Raw genomic sequence first — 15,620 nt, 5'->3', positions numbered from 1 at the left:
AATGAATGAAGTGAAGTGAAGTGACATTCAGCCAAGTATGGTGACCCATACTCAGAATTTGTGCTCTGCATTTAACCCATCCGAAATGCACACACACAGAGCAGTGAACACACACACACTGTGAGCACACACCCGGAGCAGTGGGCAGCCATTTATGCTGCGGCGCCCGGGGAGCAGTTGGGGGTTCGATGCCTTGCTCAAGGACACCTAAGTCATGGTATTGAAGATGGAGAGAGAGCTGTTCATGCACTCCCCCCACCCACAATTCCGTCCGGCCCGAGACTAGAACCTACAACCCTTCGATTGGGAGTCCAACCCTCTAACCATTAAGCTGTCAGTGAACTCCTGTCCTGCCACTGACTGGCCTAATGGTTAGAGGGTTGGACTCCCAATCGAAAGGTTGTGAGTTCTAGTCTTGGGCCGGACGGAATTGTGGGTGGGGGGAGTGCATGAACAGCTCTCTCTCCACCTTCAATACCATGACTTAGGTGCCCTTGAGCAAGGCATCGAACCCCCAACTGCTCCCCGGGCGCCGCAGCATAAATGGCTGCCCACTGCTCCGGGTGTGTGCTCACAGTGTGTGTGTGTGTGTGTTCACTGCTCTGTGTGTGTGCATTTCGGATGGGTTAAACGCAGAGCACAAATTCTGAGTATGGGTCACCATACTTGGCTGAATGTCCCTTCACTTTCACTTTTTCACTTTCAATCGCGGAGGGTGGTGGAACGAAGGAGGAACAGGGGGAAGCCATGGAGGGCCAAGTCCACATGGAAGAGGAGTGGCAGAGGACCACCATAACAGAGCAGACGGGACAGAAGCCCACCAGGGCGGAACAGATGGAACTGAAGCCCACAAGGCCAGAGCAGAGGACCATCACAGCCAAACAGATGGGACAGAAGCCCACCAGGGCGGAGCAGACGGAACTGAAGCCCGCCACAGCAGAGCAGACGGAACTGAAGCCCACCAGGGTGGAGCAGGCAGAACTGGAGCCCACCAGGGCAGAGCAGATGGGGCCAGGACCCATGGCAGAGACTATGGCCTAGAGAAAGCAGAGACAGACAACACAGGCAGTGCATTCCTGGTCTCAGGGACATAAACGGCCTCCATAGCCGTGACAGGACAGGAGTTCACTGACAGCCTCTATAGCCATATCAGGACAGAACGGAAGTTCATAGATGGCCTCCATAGCCGTGACAGGACAAGAGTTCACAGTTTGATATCAAGGACATCTCTAGAGGTTCTGCAGTGGATGCCGCCACCTCTGGAAGTTCTACAGAGGTACCTACAGAAAACAGTGGGAGTTCATTAATAGTCCTTTTAGTAGGGCAGAAACAAGGTTTATCAATGGTTCCTTTGACAGTGACATAACGGGATGAAAGTGAATTGCTGTGCGCCACCACCATACAAGGAGCTGAAGTGAGTGCCGCCACCTCTGGAGGAACTGCAGCGGACGTCACCACCTCTAGAGTTTCAGTAGTGGTGTATAAAGGCCAAATGCAACAAAGTGATCCCTATCATGGGAAGCACTTTAGACTGGGGAATTAGTTCCTTGAACAGGAGGGGTTGAGCGGGCTGGTTTAGGGATACCAGCTGCTCTTACTGACAGCAGCGGTGGATCCTCCATGCTGGATGCCAGTCTGGGATACTGAAAAGCTGACCTCCAGGGTCTGGGTGCAACAGACAAGATGTGATGAGCCTCTGGAAGTTCAGCAGAGACGTGAAGAGGTTCAAAAGACTTGATCAAAAGACAGTCTGGTAAATCTGAATGGTGTGCAATTGCTAAATATTCTTGAATATAGTTCTCCAGTGATCGTGGACCCTTCCAAAGGGCTAACAAAATTCTTGCCTTGTCCATACCTGGCCAATGTTCCTCAGAAAAATCCTTGTGTGGATCCTGTATCCTTGTGTGGCTGAGTATTCTGTAACGAGACTGACGAGATATGCGGATCCATGTGCAAGCTTTTATTGGACAGAGATGTGGTCATAACAGGCCTGGGTCAAACAATGGCAAACAGGTATATAGAGGGCATGACATAAGAATAATCCTAGGGCAAGCGTGGGTCTACGATGAACGAACAATATCCAGAGGACTAAGCAAGAGGGGTAATCCAGAATCCAGAGCAAAGGGTCAAAACACGAGAAAGCGGGCAAGGCAGGAAAAAGACTAGACTATGACAACTAGAAACTAAGATAAGACTATGAAAACCAACACGGAATGTCTTAGTATCGCAGCTATCACTAGAAGAGGAGTATGTGTGCAGAAGAATACTCGGCAGTGTGTGAAAGGATGTCCAGTGCTTATAAAGTGTGTCTGATTGATTGCGCTGTGTGTATGTAAATGGTCTCAGGTGCATGGTGTAATTGTTATGAGGTGAATGTGATTGGTGCAGAGAGAGTCTGTTGAGAATGATGACCTCTGGTGGTGATTTAACATAAATTCAGTGACCGGATCATGACACTAGTAACAAAAGAAAAAAGAGGAAAGAAATAACTTTTATAGCTTTGAGAATTAACCCTAACCCGATATTTAATTAGAATTTAGTGTTTGATAACTTAAATTTCTGTATATTTCTGCTGAAGGGGACAGGTAAATATGACATTATAATAGGTTTATGTGAAGATTGTTTTAAGTTCACTTAAATTAGTTATTTTTTAAAGTCTCAATTATTGGGGGGGGGGCTGTTTTATAGAGACATCAGTAGTATTGGTTTCAGTGATACTGGCCTTTAGTATAAAAGTATATAAAAAATATAATGTCTTTATGTTGTTTGTACATTAATTTGAAGATTTAATGTACTATTATTGTGATTATTATTGAAATTAGGTGGGATTAATCTAGATTCATTTCAGATTTTTTTTTTTTATTTATTAGTGATTTTTTAAATCGATTGACAGCACTAATGTATATATAAAAACTGCGTTGGGCTAACTGATACTTGTTATAGCACTCAAATTTTTATTGCTCTTTTGTTGGTTTTGATTGCTTCCATTGTCTTCATTTGCAAGTCGCTTTGGATTAAATGTCTGCTAAATTACTAAACGGAAATGTATAAAAAAATATACTAATTATTCATGTGGTTGGAAGTATTTCTGTATGGGTATATATTAAATGGGTTCCTCAATTCTTTCACTTTTAAATAAGGATTTATGTAAAATTTCATTAAAAGGCAATTCTCATTGACTATAGTGAACAAATTCTTTTGATCCAGCTCATTTTGCACAATCAATAGAACTGGTGCATAAAACTGAAGGATTCATATCAAGACATAAGTTTAATGCAATGCCTAAAAATAAGACTAGCGATATCCTATAATTTATATTGTTAATCCAGGGCTAAATATACTTTGCCAGACTCTGATCGACATCGAGTTAAGTCAAATCAAAGAAATAAACCATGTAGTTTTAACAAATTAACACAACTTATAAATTAATAAAATAAGATGACACATTATTAAATGTTAGCTGAACAGCTCCTTAACTTTTTTAGTCTATTGCATTCTCATGATTCACATTTTCATTTTATGTAAATAATACAAAAATAGATTTTAAAGCAACTTTACAGAAAATGTTTTTTTTACAATTAAAGATTGATCTGCTATCAGAGGTGACTATCAAATTAAAGTTTTGAGCTACAAAACATACAGTTATGTATAGACAACAATAAACACATTAAATAAATTATTATTAAATTGTGATCATATAATTACAGTATAAAGAACATTTGGCAGTTTTATATGTTGATTCATAATTGTGACATGAATGTGATGGGATAAAACCAATTGAGGTCTAAAATACCTGGAGAACATTTCATTACAATGCTTGTTTCTTGACTCAAAAGTGCTTCAAATTTTTGCTTCATGGACAACTTTTGGATGGACAGTCAGCTGCAGCCATATGTGACTGTTCACCATGCAACCAAAACGATAACATAACAGTGCAGATTGCCAGTTCTCGAAATAAAATGAGAAATAAAGAATTTATTATTTTAAAATAAAGCGCTATATAAATACAGCTGACTTGACTAATATATTATGCCTATATGCAAAATTGAATATTGGATGTGGGTTAGACTTATTTATATCAAAATATTGTATATCAAACTATAAGGTTCACCTTTTTTACTAGAAAAACAGATTTGACTTGAAAAGAACAAAAACACCATATTTCCTAAGAAGATCATGAAGCAACAAATGGCAAGCTCTAGTTAACATTTTTAAATGCAGCGCTATGTCTGCTCTGCGCTGCATGCGCGCGCACATTCGCTCCACCCTCCTACAGATGTCCCACGCGGGCGAGGAGTGTTCATTCAACAAAACTGCGCCGCTGGCCCTTCCGCGTAGCAGGGGTTATTTAAACGATCTCACGATCCTGTGTCTTATTCTGACATAAGAGAAGGCGTTTGTGGCGTATTCGTTGTCTATGAATGCCAACAAAGACTCGAAGATTTGTTTATTGTTTACGATTTCTGTTAAGGAAAAGGGTGACTTCCACGGCTTTCAGTCATGCTGACGCGGATTCGTAAGTGGTTGGAGATAAACACCAGATAGCCAGTCCTTTAAGTGCCCACATACATTTACAATGACGCGATTAGAAAATGAATCGTTATCTCTTTGAACAATTGAACCGATCAAAGTGCAAACAAGAAACAAGAGAGGCTTCTGTCGGGGAAGGTGTGGAAGAGGAATCGTTTGCTACAGGAATCACTAAAATTGGCCATTTAATGGGAACAGATAACGGTAGGCTCTCACGAATTTCAGTACGGTACAGGATTTGACCGAACTATAGCCTACAACACATTAGAAAATGATTCCAAATGTAGGGTACGACAACATTTCAAATGTTTGCCAGGAAATTTGAAATTGATTTCAAATGTAGCTTTAACCGAAAAGTTGTACATTTTATGTCTGTAAATCTTGTTAATCAATAGGCCTAAATGTTTAAATAAAATTATCGTATTGGTCTGTCGTTACACTGTCGTAACACTAAACGTTGTAAGTATGCAGACGTAGTGCACATATTTCGCAATTTAGAAAATAAATGCAATGGATTTGAATTGCTGGAAGCTCACATTACACAATATCAATGCCTTAATTTGGGTCAAGATGTCAGATTTGTAGCCTACATATTCGATGACACGTCCTTTAGTCATCTTTACCTATAACAAGTTAGTTTCGAATGTCACGTTGAAATTCGGCAATTTAATGATTAATGAGAGGCATTCTGGGATAACTATATCCTACATCAGTAACGATTTTATGTTAATTTGGCTATCTATTTGAAGTTCTATATATCTAGATTTTGATGCTGATAAGCACCATAAAGACAGATTGTAAAATGGAATGCTGCATGCTGAATTAAAGTTAATTAAAATGTGGCCATTTAAGAGCAATATTTATTAAACTGTATAGACAGAACACATCAAACAGTGTACAGCATTATCCACAAAATAACATCAGGGTAACATTACCCAAACTTAATGTTACAAACATGAACAAAACCTAAAATGTCATATAGAACATCAAACCATATAACTGATATGACAATTTCTGGAAACCTCTTTTTACTGATTTTCACAGTAATTATAAGCAATTATATAATTGGAATAATGAATATACATTTATAATAATTTACAGTAAACTTATATTCTTCTTTAAATCTTTTTTTTTTTCATTGTGTATGCTACCATACCTACGGCTTATGTACACCCAAAGTCTACATCTTGAATTGAAGGTGATTTTCTGACTGAGGAACAACATGACACCACATTGAGACACAAACACATTGTTTTTCCAAATAAAACAAACCTTTTAAAATGTTGTTAAAACCGAGAGTCTGTCAAGTAAATTACACTGTCAAGGTCCAGAGAAGTACGAAAAGCATCTCCATAATAGTCCATCTTCCATCAGTGGTTCAACGAGAATACTTTATGTACGCAAAAAAAAAACAAAAAAAAACGACTATATTCAACAATTTGTCTGTTTTGTTTTTCTTCAAGTCTTGTCGCGGCTGACACAGAATAGCATATGCCATTTGCGTCCAGTGTAATTTACTTGCCAGTCAATGGGACAGTCACAAGCCTCCCAGTTTTCATCCAAAATATCTTACATTGTGTTCAGAAGATGAACAAAGCTTTTAAGGGTTTGGAACGACATGGGGGTAAGTGATTAATGACAAAATTTTCATTTTGGGGGATGGAGTATCACTTTAAGTGGTAACATTTTTAATCTAATTTGTAATATCTGTAATTGACTTTCACTACAGGCCATTTTTCTGCCCCAACATTTTAGATTTATTGGGCATTTTAGTGACTTTCTGTGGCCTTTTTGTGCTGAGCCCTGGTTAATTTCTGAACCTGCTGCCTGCTGAAATGTGACGTCCAGATTGCCCAGTAAATATATTTGACCTTGTATGACACAGATTTACACTGAGTCAGTCTGAATCTGAAGACTGATGTCTGCACAGGTTCAGGTCATCGAATACTTGTGCCTGGTTGCAAATATTTTTTCGAAATCTCCAATTTTATTCAAATGTGACTTTTGACCATATCCTTTTTTAACATTTGCTTCTTTAATTTTAGCGAATTAGATGGCCTGCTCAAATAACAGTTCATCTGGGGTGACGTGTGATCAGCTGTTACAAGAAAAATGAGAAGAATGTGTTACCAACCTTAATCTGTTTTCTCCTCTCTTTTTTCCAGTTTCAGAGTTAAAGGGGAAGGAGGACAAGTCTCAGTGGAAGGAGTTCATCGAGGATATAAGTGTTTTGCAATGGGTGCTTTCATTTCTGTTTTTAGGTAAATCCTGTTGTACACACACACACAGAAAAAAAACATACTTTTGGGTAGAAAATAGAAATTTCCATGAGGCTTCCCATTGTGTGTCAGATTGACACTGTAACATTATAACTAACTCTGAATGTGTGTGTTGGCAGGAACGGCCTGTCTGCTGTTGATGATCTATTTGATGTTCACCTCTCTGTGGCTCATTCCCACACTCTACTTCTCATGGCAGTTCTATGATTGGCACACACCCGAAAGAGGTCAACCCATCACAGGAACACTAATTTTTACTCTTAACAGTACACACAAACACGTGTAGATAGTTAAATAGATAGTACCCCTAAAAATGTGTAAAAATAATGTAATCATTTACTCACTCCTGTCATTAAAAACCTGGATGACTTACTTTTCTGGTTTGGGTAAGACGTTCTGAATAAATTTTTTTTTTTTTATTTACTAAAACTGTTTGGTTACCAACATTCATCCAAATATCATATCTGTTCTACAGAAAAAAACTAAATCACACAGGTTTAGAAAGACATGAGGGTGAGAAAATGATCCGTCATATCAAAATGGTCAGTCTAAAGAGTTGTCATTTTTGGGTGAACTATCCATCTAAATTCACAGGTTAAACTAAGATCAAATAATTCAATTAAACCTCATTCTTAAAACAGCTTTCACTGTCTGACAGAATTCAAAATATTGTGTCAAAATGTTAATATTTCCTGTGCCCACTAGGTGGCAGACGAACAAAGTTTGTGAGAAACTGGGAAGTATGGAAACACTACAGAGACTATTTTCCTGTGAAGGTAAACATTACACCCTGTAATTGCCATAACACATCAGTTGTTCTTTGACTTTAACTCTTGAATTTTTTGTGTATCCCACCCCTTTTTTCTCTCTATCCTTCTCTGACTTTCCATTCCTTCAGCTAGTAAAGACTGCTGAATTGAATCCCAGTAAGAACTATATTTTGGGTTGTCACCCCCATGGCATCATGTGTGTGGGAGCCTTCTCGTGTTTTAGCACAGACCGGAATGGATTTGCAGAAACCTTTCCTGGAATACGCCCCACGCTTGCAATTCTGGCTGGACTATTCCGCCTTCCTCTCCTCAGAGAGTATATTTTGTCTGCAGGTCAGAAACGAAAGTTAAATTGAGACTCAATGAGAGAGAAGACGACATTGAAAAAGGATGAAGTGTTTCTCCATCTATTTCTCTTTCTCAGGTCTGTTGCCTGTGAGTAAGAAGAGTTTAGATTACTTGCTGAGCCGTACTGGTGTGGGTAATGCTGTAGTCATCATCATTGGTGGGGCAGAGGAATCACTTACCTCATCTCCAGGAGTAAACACTTTAGTCATGAAACACAGGAAGGGTTTTGTACGGCTGGCCCTTAAACATGGGTAAGAAAGAGACCAGAACAAGACAAGAAGATTGACTTAAATAAACTTAAACTAGTGATTCTCGACCAGGGATCGGGGCCCACTATGGGGCCTCAGCACTTCCAAGGCGCCACCAGATGACTGAAATTACTATAGTAATATTAATACAATGAATATACATATTCACATAAGCTAACTCAAAATGCTAAAAAGCACACACATAAGCAGCAGCTGCCAACTCATGAAAAACTTCTCATTTCAACATGTTTGACTACATCTCCTGTGTCTTGTTGCTGTTCACTCAGGGCTGACCTGGTTCCTGTGTACTCCTTTGGAGAGAACGAGCTGTTCCCACAGGTGGTTCTGTCCGAGGGCAGTGTTGGTCGACGGCTGCAGGCTCTTTTTAAGCGAATTATGGGTTTCGCCCCATGTCTCTTCACTGGGGGGCGCTGGCTGCTTCTGCCATACAGACACCCCGTCACCACTGTAGGTCAGTTCAAAACACTTGCATTTCACATCATATTTTTATGATTTTTTATTTTGTAAAAAATCGATATGTTGTTCATAGAAACCGTTTTCATCTGTATGCTACTGAAATGAATAGAACTGCAGAGCTGTGCTTTAGATGAAGTATCACTTTTTGGTATGTTCTATGAATGCATTGGTCTTTTGTCTCTTTCAGTGGGCCGTCCCATTACTGTGCCTCAGGTTGACAGTCCATCACGGGAACAGGTGGATCATTACCACAGTTTATACATGAAGGCTCTGTCTGAACTTTTCCACAAACACAAAACCAGCTGTGGACTGGCTGACACACACGAGCTGCGCTTCATTTAGAAATGTTGGAAAGCACAAAGTTATTGAAACAGCTGCTGGAATTATGATGTGGGACTGAAATATACACTCCTGAACAAAATCTTAAGACCAGGGGATGCTTGCAAATTTTACACATTTCGCACTAGTGGATCATAACCTGGTTGTAAGTGCTGCTTCAAAATGACAAAAGAAGAAACAGGAGCAAGAGATAAAAAATAGAGAGTAGGCAATTTATTGAAAACTGCATTTAAAGTCAAACAGGCTGTTCATCAGCTGATCAAAAGTTTAAGACCATAGCCATAAAAAGGTCAAATCTGCACAAAAATATGGCTTTCATGTCATTGTTCTTCAAGCAGTCATACTGTCAAGATCTCCTGATGGCAAAGGCAAAAAGGCTTTCTCTTTTTGAACGTGGCAGGATTGTTGAGCTGCACAAGCAAGGTCTCACACAACGCGCCATCTCTGCCGAGGTTGGACGCTGTAAGACAGTCATTTTATATTTCTTAAAAAATCCTGAGAGTTATGGGACAAAAAATTCAAGTGGTAGACCCAAAAAGATTTCACCTGCACTGAGCCGCAAGATCCGACGGGTTGTCTGTGAAGACACAGGTCGATCCTCGACCCAAATTAAGGCCCTTACTGATGCTGACTGCAGCCCAATAACCATAAGACGTCATCTGCTAGAGAAGGGCTTCAAGAACAAAAAACGTCTTCAAAGGCCACGTCTCCTCCCACGACACAAACTTGCCCGTTTGGAATTTGCAAGGGAGCACCAAACATGGGACATTGAAAGGTGGAAGAAAGTTTTATTCTCTGACGAGAAAAAATTTAACCTGGATGCTCCTGATGGCTTCCAACGTTACTGGCATGACAAGGAGATGTTTTCTACGCGGCACAGTGGAGGAGGCTCCATCATGATCTGGGGTGCTTTTTCCTTCAATGGGAAAATGGAGCTTCAGGTTGTGCAGGGGCGTCAAACGGCGACTGGCTATGTGGATCTGTTGCAGCGAGCATCCCTCTTGACTGAGGGCCCCCGTCTGTGCGGTAATGACTGGGTCTTTCAACAGGACAACGCTGCAATTCACAACGCCCGCCTGACAAAGGACATCTTCCAGGAGAATAACGTTGCTCTTTTGGACCATCCTGCGTGTTCCCCTGATCTAAATCCCATTGAGAACATTTGGGGATGGATGGCAAGGGAAGTTTATAAAAACGGATGTCAGTTCCAGACCGTGGATGCCCTTCGTGAAGCCATCTTCACCACATGGAGCAACGTTCCCACCAGCCTCCTGGAAAAAGTCGCATCAAGCATGCCGAAACGAGTGTTTGATGTGATCAACAAGAATGGTGGGGCTACTCACTACCGAGTCCTTTTTTGACACTTTTAGTTCTGTTGTGAGTTTATTTTTGGGCTATGGTCTTAAATTTTTGATCAGCTGATGAACAGCCTGTTTGACTTTAAATGCAGTTTTCAATAAATTGCCTACTCTCTTTTTTTTGTCTCTTGATCCTGTTTTTTCTTTTGTCATTTTGAAGCAGCACTTACAACCCGGTTATGATCCACTAGTGCGAAATGTGTAAAACTTGCGATGCATCCCATGGTCTTAAGATTTTGTTCAGGAGTGTACTTATTTCTGTATTGTTTTCATGTGAACGGTTTAGGTTTTTGGTTCTCCAAAATGATGCACAATAGTGGACCAAATGAATGAATGCAGTTTGGGATCTTAACAGAATGACTCTCTCTTCCTATGGAGCTGCATATGTGCTATAAAGGAACACACACACCAAAAAAAAATTATTCATCCAAAAAGAAAGGATTTATCAAATTTATCAGTGATGGACATTTAAAACATGTTAATGCACATATTGAAAATATGTATAAAGGGTATTTTTAAAAAAGTATGAAAATAGAATTTTCAGCTAATAATTATATTAAAATAAAAAATATAAATGATTTATACATGCATATTGATGTTTTTTTTCTTCCTTAAATTCATCAGTGACATTTTAAAGTGCAAATTCTTGAAAATAACCTTTCTTCTTGCAAAACAAATCATAAAACAAGCAAATTTTTACCACTTCCAGTCATTTATTTCAGACAACAACATTTTATAACAGTAAGAGAAACACTTATTTATACATATTTACATACAAAAGCAATACTTTGTGTTGAATTACAAAATTTCAGGTTCCTTTAAATTTTATAAAGAAATCTGTATAGGCATTTTGCTTTTAACAAACATTTTGTAACTTTTGTAACGGTAAGATTAGAGTTCTTTCTTTCTGCCAATTGTGGTAATTTACTCCAAAACACTTAAATAGCAGTTTTCCTCTTGCATTCTCTATTTAAGAACAAGCCAAAGCTTGCCATAGAATTAACTTATAATGTTACAATACTAGAATAGCTCCTAATTTTTTGACAAACACTTTATATGCTTCTTCATATTATGTGAAATTTCAAATTTAGTGCACCCTATTTGTTGTATAAAGATATAAACCCTAAACCTACCCTTACAGCAATGCAGATACATTACAATATTATTCTTGTGATTTCTACCTCAATATGTTTGTGCAGGCAAATGACTGTGATGTGTCTGAGGAACTTGTAAGTGTGCAGATTGACCCATAAGCTTGTTTTGATTTTGATAGTTCAGTTGGGAGGAACAAATCATACCGTCCACTTTAGACACCTGAAAAGACAAGGAATGCAATTTATTTCATCTAGCCTAGCACTATTATTTTACCATATGCCACCTTAAGTATTTGATCTATTTTAAAGGCTTTCATCATTTAAAATGGATACTGTAGTTCACCCAAAAATGAAAAGTCTGTAATTAATTATTCACCCTCATGTCATTCCAAACCCGTAAGACCTTCTTTCATCTTAAGATTTTTAATAGTCCTTTGCGATTGTTACTTGTCAGACTGTATGAGCATGTCACACTGCAGGATCAAAGTTGTCATTAAAGGGGTCATATGATGCGATTTCATGTTTCACTTTGGAGTGTTACAAGCTGTTTGTGCATAGATAAAATCCCTAAAGTTGCAAAGACTAAAGTCTCAAACGCAAATAGATTTTGTTTATAAAAGTCAAGACTCATCCACGCCCTCCTAAAACACATCGTTTAAATGGCAGAGGTTAATTTGTATTTACAACACTCTTCCAGAACAGTGCAATGCAAATATTTGAGTGTGTGCAGTGCATTTTATGGAGGACTATATCCTGGGAGAGTAGCCTAAACGGTTGTTTCTATAAAGTGGGGCAATTCCATCTTTTCAAGGACAGTCTGGCACTTCTGACTCACAGCCTTTAGGTATGTTTTTATGTTTAAAGAGTTTGCCACTAACTAATCAAATGCAAGTTTTGAGCAGGGTAGAGTAGCGCTTGTTGTTTGTCTTTTCTCCGATCACAAGTGCAAAAATGGTTTTATGTTTACATGGCGTGATAAGTCATTATAATCAGTAATGAGAATAGTTTTTGTGCATAAAATGACGAAAAAATAACAACATCAACAATTTTTTCTCTTCCGTGTCAGTCTACGACGTGCACTCATGAGTCCCACAATGCACACCGTAGATGAACAAAGTTCTCACAGGTTTGGAATAACATGAGGATGAATACATAATGACACAATTTAAGTTTTTGGGTGAACTATACCTTCAAATGAATAATGAAAATTCTGTTGTCATTTACTCACCCTCCTACTGTTCTAAACCTTATTAACTTTCTTATCGGTAAACATTCTTTAAAATATTTTTTTTTTCCACAGAAAATAAAGTAATACAGGTTTGGAAATTACATGGGGTAAACAACGGCAGAATTTTCATTTTTAGCTCAATTGTTTGATTAATGTCACCTTTTCTCGTAGCGTTAGTGTGTGGTGTTTTCTTGTGGCGTTCTTGTGGTGTTAGTGTGTTATTCTTTGTGTTTGGTATTATCTGGTATTCCTGTTATAAGTTACATGTGTGAGCGAGTGCGTTACCTGGTCTCGTGGTGTGTTCCTAAACATCGGACACAGCAGTAGCGAGCTCCACATGACACACAAGTGTAGTTTGATGGGAAGCCGCACACCGCACAGAAATGTCGCTGAGGGAACTTGGAGGGCTCAGCACATGCAGTCAGATAGTTTGGACCCTCACTAACACTCAAGTCCTGAAAGAGAAAACGTGAGTAAGAGGTACAAAAACATATCCAGGATTCCAAAAAGAGAAGAAGAAATATGTTGTTTAAGCCCATTTTTATAACAAAAATTTTTACACCGCCTACAGACGTTTTACTTTTGAAGACTTTTTTAACAAAAAGTTCTTAACAGTAGTACTAATTACTGTATTAACGTTAATTATGACTTTACACTTAAATTACAGCCTTTTCAGAATAACAGAAACAAGAGTGCTTAACGGTCAAAATGTATATTTTGATGGTCTAAAAGCGTTAAGTTTTTTATGTTATTGTTTTTCTAAATGTGTCATGCATTCACCCAAGAAAAGTGTGCGAGAGTTTCCCTCTGGATGTTTCCTAGCACGCAGTACTAGTGAGGGACATGCGTTACCTCCTCCTCCAGAAGAGTCTGGAAGTTTTTGCGGAACCTCTGTTTAAAATGATCACCCCTTGTCTTCTTCCTCCGCTTGCCTTGAAAAATAAAACGTCATCAGATGAGAACAATACAGACAACACAACAGTCAGCGTCGGCTACAGTTCGCAAAGAAAGATTTAATACGAGCAAAAAGATGGGGAGTGATGAACAACACCGACTCGATTCGTTACCGGATTCGTTGCTCTCGTCGAACTGCGGCAGCCGCTTGACGAGCTGCGGGAGGCTCGCGTGAGGGTCGTCCTGGAAGTTGTCTTTCTCGAGAGCATCGAGCTGGCGGGTTAAACGGCGCTGGCGCGTCGCGCTGTCCAGCACGCGCCGCTGGTTGGGATCCTGCGAACGGACTGAGGAGGACAAGTCGTCAGTTTACATGGTAAGAAAATAGCAACGCATGGCAAGACTGTTCACATGTTTGGCCGCATATTGACAATCATTGCGATTAATTAATTAGTTTATTTTTGCCATGCACTGTTATCAGCCAAAGGATAGACTACAGAAGTTTAAAAGAAAAGGACACTTACCGGCTATTTTCTTCTCCGCCATGCCCGGAAGTTTACCACTTCTTCTTCTTCTTCTTTTTGTTCAATGGCCGTAATACTCCTTAGGAGTATTACCGCCACCTACTGTAGGCCTATATCTTACACTCATAGGTGATGAATCTGTATTCCTGTCAAAAAATAAAAAATAATAATAATAATTTGTAATGGCCCACCCACCCCAGATGACCAGAGCCCAAGTTTCAGCAGGCGCTGCGTAGTTCAATTCCTCCAGCTTCCGCACCGCACTGGGCTCCCCAACATCCGAGATGAGCAGTCATGATCCTCATCCTCAGACACTTTAGTCATAAATCCTGTGGTCTGGTGCTGTAAGCTCTAAAAATGTTAACATCTCATTATCACTCAGACCCTTTCCTAGAAGGTTCACAATGTTTACTAGCCTATTCCTTATATTATTAAAAATACTTTTATGTGGATCGTCATATTTAAAGCACTGGCTCTACTGTTTCAGAAACATCACTTTCATCAGACATACCATTTTCATGCTTCCCCTTTAATGCAGGTGTAGAATTTAGTGCGGTGTATGTCCCATCCTTAATCTATAAATCATTACTTCTTCCGTTCTATGCCTTCCATAAAACTGTTCTTTTTTCCCCCACATGATTTTAAAATATCATAAGCTGCTGTTCTCCCATCTTTGTTACATCTTTCCTGTTAATCATTGGTTTTATCTCACTTCTTCCGAAAGGTGCCTTAACATCCACCAAGTTTTTTTTAAATCTTCCTTTATCAGCTGTTTCATTTTCTTCTATCTGATATGTGCCGGTGTTCTGTTGATTTATCCTACCCTGTCAGATTTTCCTACCTCCCACTAAAACAGTTGGTAGTACTGTCTTTCTATCTATCAAAATCTATCTTTCGGCTTAATTTATTGATTGCCCGGATTTTTTAAATGAGAACCAGTGTTTTTTTTCAGAATTGGCCAGGTGGCGCGGTCACAAAAAAAGTCCTATGAATGCAGTCCTGAACCTGCAGTCTCAGGTAGGTTACTGCAGGATTTCTCGACCTATTCTTATCGAGGTCCACTAGAGGGCCCCAATTGTACTTACAATGCAACAAGCTCAGCCTTTTGAAGATACTGTGAACACAGCAAGAAATGTATGTCCTTCAAGTATTTTATGAGTTTTAAATATCCCGCAGTAAGATTTGAGTGAACTTTACTTGTGAATGGGTTTATGAGATTTTACAAGTGGGATTAGTTAAACACCAATTGAATGGGTTCATGGATAAGGAAAACCTTATCAGAAGAATAAACTTTGGTCAAGGTTATTGAGCTCACAGGTTTTTGTATTTTGTACCTTTGGATAAAAAAAAACTTATAGATATTATTACATAGCCTAAAATACTATTAAAAATATTTGTTGTAGCCTATATTAATAAATGAAAAATAATTTGAGGTACAATAATAAAGTAAACGATTTTATCATTTGTGAGAATCTATATAGCCTAGCCTACTATTACACACGATACTTTATTACTATAACCTATTTATTACTGT

General features: G+C 39.0%; 2 protein-coding genes across 3 annotated transcripts; one reads left to right on the top strand and one right to left on the bottom strand.

Moving 5' to 3' along the window:
- The first annotated feature begins 4,290 nt into the window (after positions 1–4,290).
- Positions 4,291–9,106, top strand: LOC113049603 (diacylglycerol O-acyltransferase 2-like). The gene is made up of 8 exons (XM_026212086.1): positions 4,291–4,734; positions 6,696–6,791; positions 6,929–7,036; positions 7,515–7,585; positions 7,708–7,912; positions 8,004–8,178; positions 8,463–8,647; positions 8,840–9,106. The coding sequence occupies exons 1-8, from the start codon at positions 4,593–4,595 to the stop codon at positions 8,992–8,994; spliced, it is 1,137 nt and encodes a 378-aa protein (XP_026067871.1). The 5' UTR covers positions 4,291–4,592; the 3' UTR covers positions 8,995–9,106.
- A 1,937-nt stretch (positions 9,107–11,043) lies between these two features.
- On the bottom strand, positions 11,044–14,176 carry LOC113049602 (zinc finger HIT domain-containing protein 1-like). Of its 2 annotated transcripts, none has more exons than XM_026212084.1 (5): positions 14,087–14,176; positions 13,727–13,909; positions 13,524–13,603; positions 12,957–13,126; positions 11,044–11,663 (listed from the first exon to the last, which is right to left on the bottom strand). In XM_026212084.1, the coding sequence occupies exons 1-5, from the start codon at positions 14,106–14,108 to the stop codon at positions 11,642–11,644; spliced, it is 477 nt and encodes a 158-aa protein (XP_026067869.1). In that variant the 5' UTR covers positions 14,109–14,176; the 3' UTR covers positions 11,044–11,641. The 2 variants fall into 2 exon arrangements, with proteins under 2 accessions (XP_026067869.1, XP_026067870.1); XM_026212085.1 differs by having other exon boundaries at positions 11,048–11,663; positions 13,739–13,909.
- Positions 14,177–15,620: the final 1,444 nt, after the last annotated feature.

This window comes from Carassius auratus, chromosome 30 (assembly GCF_003368295.1).
Source record: "Carassius auratus strain Wakin chromosome 30, ASM336829v1, whole genome shotgun sequence".
NCBI lineage: Eukaryota > Metazoa > Chordata > Actinopteri > Cypriniformes > Cyprinidae > Carassius > Carassius auratus.
Note: the sequence above shows the minus strand (reverse complement) of the source record. Positions and strands in the feature narration are given on the sequence as shown.

What these genes read in the sequence shown, in the direction of transcription:
- LOC113049603 (XM_026212086.1), top strand. Translation starts at nt 4,593, where the DNA reads ATGAATCGTTATCTCTTTGAACAATTGAACCGATCAAAGTGCAAACAA. An exon ending in GCTTTCATTTCTGTTTTTAG is followed by an intron (nt 6,792 to 6,928) that starts GTAAATCCTGTT and finishes GTGTGTTGGCAG; the next exon opens with GAACGGCCTGTCTGCTGTTG. An exon ending in TTGGCACACACCCGAAAGAG is followed by an intron (nt 7,037 to 7,514) that starts GTCAACCCATCA and finishes TGTGCCCACTAG; the next exon opens with GTGGCAGACGAACAAAGTTT.
- LOC113049602 (XM_026212084.1), bottom strand. Translation starts at nt 14,108, where the DNA reads ATGGCGGAGAAGAAAATAGCCG. An exon ending in GGCGGAGAAGAAAATAGCCG is followed by an intron (nt 13,910 to 14,086) that starts GTAAGTGTCCTT and finishes TGTCCTCCTCAG; the next exon opens with TCCGTTCGCAGGATCCCAAC. An exon ending in GGAACACACCACGAGACCAG is followed by an intron (nt 11,664 to 12,956) that starts GTAACGCACTCG and finishes TTGTCTTTTCAG; the next exon opens with GTGTCTAAAGTGGACGGTAT.